Source organism: Salmo salar, chromosome 17 (assembly GCF_965601325.2).
Source record: "Salmo salar chromosome 17, fSalSal1, whole genome shotgun sequence".
NCBI classification, from domain to species: domain Eukaryota; kingdom Metazoa; phylum Chordata; class Actinopteri; order Salmoniformes; family Salmonidae; genus Salmo; species Salmo salar.
Window position 1 is genome coordinate 52,608,093 of NC_138307.1, and position 3,526 is coordinate 52,611,618.

The 3,526-nt window shown below is 41.3% G+C and overlaps 1 protein-coding gene across 1 annotated transcript in view; it reads right to left on the reverse strand.

Moving 5' to 3' along the window:
* Positions 1-296: 296 nt before the first annotated feature.
* The window catches only part of LOC106576113 (ankyrin repeat and SOCS box protein 15-like), a 7,800-nt gene continuing 4,570 nt past the window's right edge, over positions 297-3,526 (reverse strand). Inside the window, exons 10-12 of the mRNA XM_014153004.3 lie at positions 2,715-3,006; positions 2,279-2,432; positions 297-2,119 (exon numbers count right to left, since the gene is read on the reverse strand). Coding sequence (XP_014008479.1) covers positions 1,944-2,119; positions 2,279-2,432; positions 2,715-3,006 — 622 coding nt within the window. The 3' untranslated portion in view covers positions 297-1,943. The remainder of the gene's footprint in view (positions 2,120-2,278; positions 2,433-2,714; positions 3,007-3,526) is intronic.

A 3,526-nucleotide genomic window follows, 5' to 3' on the forward strand; every position in this document is an offset into this window, starting at 1 on the left:
CTTCTACTGTGAATGGGGAGAGAATAAGAGCTCTAGGAGTTAGGTGTCCCAAAATAAGGCATATGCTCAGTCACACGCGCAGCCGAGAGAGCGAGCTGAGTTCCTTTTCATTTATATGAAGACAATGGAATTGTCCGGTTGGAATATTATTGCAGATTTATGATAAAAACATCCTAAAGATTGATTCTATACATTGTTTGACATGTTTCTACAAACTGTAATGCAACTTTTTTTACTTCTCGTCTGGACCCAGTGCATGCGCTTACTGTATTTGGAATAGTGAACTGAACGCGCAAACAAAAAGGAGGTATTTGGACATAAATATGGACTTTATCGAAACAAAACTAACATTTATTGTGGAACTGGGATTCCTGGGAGTGCATTCCAATGAAGATCATCAAAGGTAAGTGAATATTTATAATGCTTTTTCTGATTTATGTTGACTCCAACGTGGCGGGCATGGCGGGTATCTGTATGGCTTATTGTTGTTGTCTGAGCGTTGTGCTCAGATTATTGCAAAGTGTGCTTTCGCCATAAAACCTTTTTGAAATCTGACACAGCGGTTGCATTAAGGACAAGTTTATCTTTAATTCTTTGAATGACAGTTGTATATTTTATCAACGTTTATGATGAGTATTTCTGTAAATTGATGTGCTCATTCACCGGAGGTTTGGAGGCAAAACATTTCTGAACATTACACGCCAATGTAAAATGGGGTTTTTGGATATAAATATGAACTTTATCGAGCAAAACATACATGTATTGTGTAACATGAAGTCCTATGAGTGCCATCTGATGAAGATCATCAAAGGTTAGTGATTAATTTTAGCTGTATTTCTGTTTTTTTGTGACGCCTCTCCTTGCTTGGAAAATGGCTGTGTGGTTTTTCTTGTCTAGGTGCTGTCCTAACATAATCTAATGCTATGCTTTCGCCGTAAAGCCTTTTTGAAATCGGACACTGTGGTTGGATTAACAAGAAGATTATCTTTAAAATGGTGTATAATACTTGTATGTGTGAGAAATTTGAATTATGAGATTGTTGTTGTTTTGAATTTGGTGCTCTGCTATTTCACTGGCTGTTGGCAAGTACCCAGAGAGGTTTTAAGACTCATATTGATGCCATAAGTCAATGCTCCATCTTGTTAAGGATTTTAGAGTGCTGGATAATGATGATTTAAATGGTTTCACTGTCCAGATCTGTCTACACTTGCAAGCCTGACTACCTCCGAAGGTTGTCAGGGAAATCTGATCACAATCAGATCACAATACGTCTTTTAATCTTCTACACCTGTCTAAAAATGTGGGCACAATCAGAATGTGGACAAGATCAGGACAAAGAATGCATGTTAGCACCAGGTATAAACGGGGCTAGTGACAACACAACTAGCTCCCAGAACTTTGAGGGTATAATATGGATGAGCTGTTGTCTAGATCTAGGTCTCTCTAGATTTAAACCCTGGTCTTATGAGTCAGGTAGGTGTCAGGGTCACTGTTAAAGTCAACAGTCCATTGCAGCAGAGTCATTCAGACCAGTGTCCAGTGAGTGTTTAGCCCTACTACAAACTGAATGCGTTCTCAGAGAGTTATTTATAGACCTGACCTGCTTTTCCCATGGGGAGATCTTGAGGAGTAGATCACACTACATGCACTGTACCATGCGGTACAGATGTGCTGTCTAATGTATGCAGTCTAGTAAAAGTAGCAGTACTATGATAAGGAATATTCACACTATTCAGAGAACATAAATCAGTGTGAAAAGAATTGTAGTTATTACAAACATTACATCACAAGAACACTTGCCATACTTCATATAAGCGTAAATATATGAACTAAAGCATTATTCATGAGAAACAGCATAATGTGATTGATCAGTTATGCACAGAACAGGATCATTTTGTTCTTCTTTTTGTTCTTCTAAATATGTTCTCATTGATATAGTCCAGTTATGAGTGTGAGGCTTCCAACCCACCATACTTGTCGTCCTCCCTGTAGGTGAGGTAGTGTTTGAGTGACGGGGGGAACGGTACGGCAGCCATGACCTGTGGGTCATTCAGTCTCCTAGGGGTCATCTGTCTCCTAATGACCAAACGACACTGGTGCTGCAGGGACCGAGGGTTGCCTGGGGATGCACACACATGGGCGGGCACACACACACACACAAAAAGTCAGGTTATTCTGTTCATGATGATGGCGTGTTGATCTGTAAGATGTTTCAGTATTTGCATTCCCACTGTTTTCTGTCTACTATTATTGTTTATTAGCAATGATGCTGCCTTACCCAGAATGTCACAGATGTCTGGCCACTCTTTCTGTTTCTCCAGGACCCGTAGGAGGTTGGGGCAGACACGTGGGTGTCTGACGTAGTCCAGAAGCATCTGTACCACACTCCCTGCCAGGTTGACCACCGACGACAGGGAGATGATTTCACAGAACTGGAGCAGAGAGCGAACAGGACAGTGAGACTGACATCAGAAGGACAAGCACTGGAACTGGACAAGGTATTAGCTACACTTGCTGTTATGTTCTAAGTTAGACCCATTCTACACATTCTACATCAGTGGCGGCCAACCCTGGTCATAGAGGACCACATTGTGTGCAGGCTTTTGTTCCAGAACAACAATACAGAACCTGTCTTCCTCCAGAACCAGGACTTGCCTACTTCCTGTGTTCTAAATCAAAGATTGGGGGCCTACTCCTGTTGTACTGGAATAGACCAGGAATAGGTCTAAATGACTTACCGAGGCTCTGTAGTCCTGGTTATAAAATAAAGTTCTTCTATGGTTATGTTGGTAGTCGACCCAGGAGTCGCAGTCCATATCCTGTCCGTTGCCGTGGTTACACAGGAAGCACTTGTTTACGTCGTAGCCGTTGTTGAGCAGCAGGCGCAGAATCATGTGATTTCTGAGACAGTACTGCAACGCGGTGGGAAACAGTGTGTCACTGATCATTCTGAAGTAGCAGTTGACTTCGGCACCCCTGGACAATAGCAGACGTACCAGCTCATACCTGGGGTGGGATGGGATAGGGTTAGACAGGTGATGTCATAGAAGAGACCAGGAAGTAGGAAATATATGGTAGCTGGGTTGAAGATAAAAGGTTAAGACAACGTCATAATTCCAAAAGGAAGCTTAAAAAAATAAACAAATTCATCGGACCTAGCATGGGAGCCAACAAACTGTTCCAATATATAGATGTTGGTGACGTCACTGCTGTGTTCCATTCAGTTTCATTTATACCGTGCATTTGGAAAGTATTCAGACTCCTTCACTTTTTCCACATTTTGTTACGTTACAGCCTTATTTTAAAATGGATTAAAAAAAAAATCCCCCTCATCAATCTACACACAATACCCCATAATGACAAAGCAGTAACACTGTAAAATACCTTATTTACATAATGTAAGTATTCAGACCCTTTGCTATGAGACTCGAAATTGAGCTCAGGTGCATCCTGTTTCAAATGATCATCCTTGAGATGTTTCTACAACATGATTGGAGTCCACCTGTGGTAAATTCAATTGATTGGA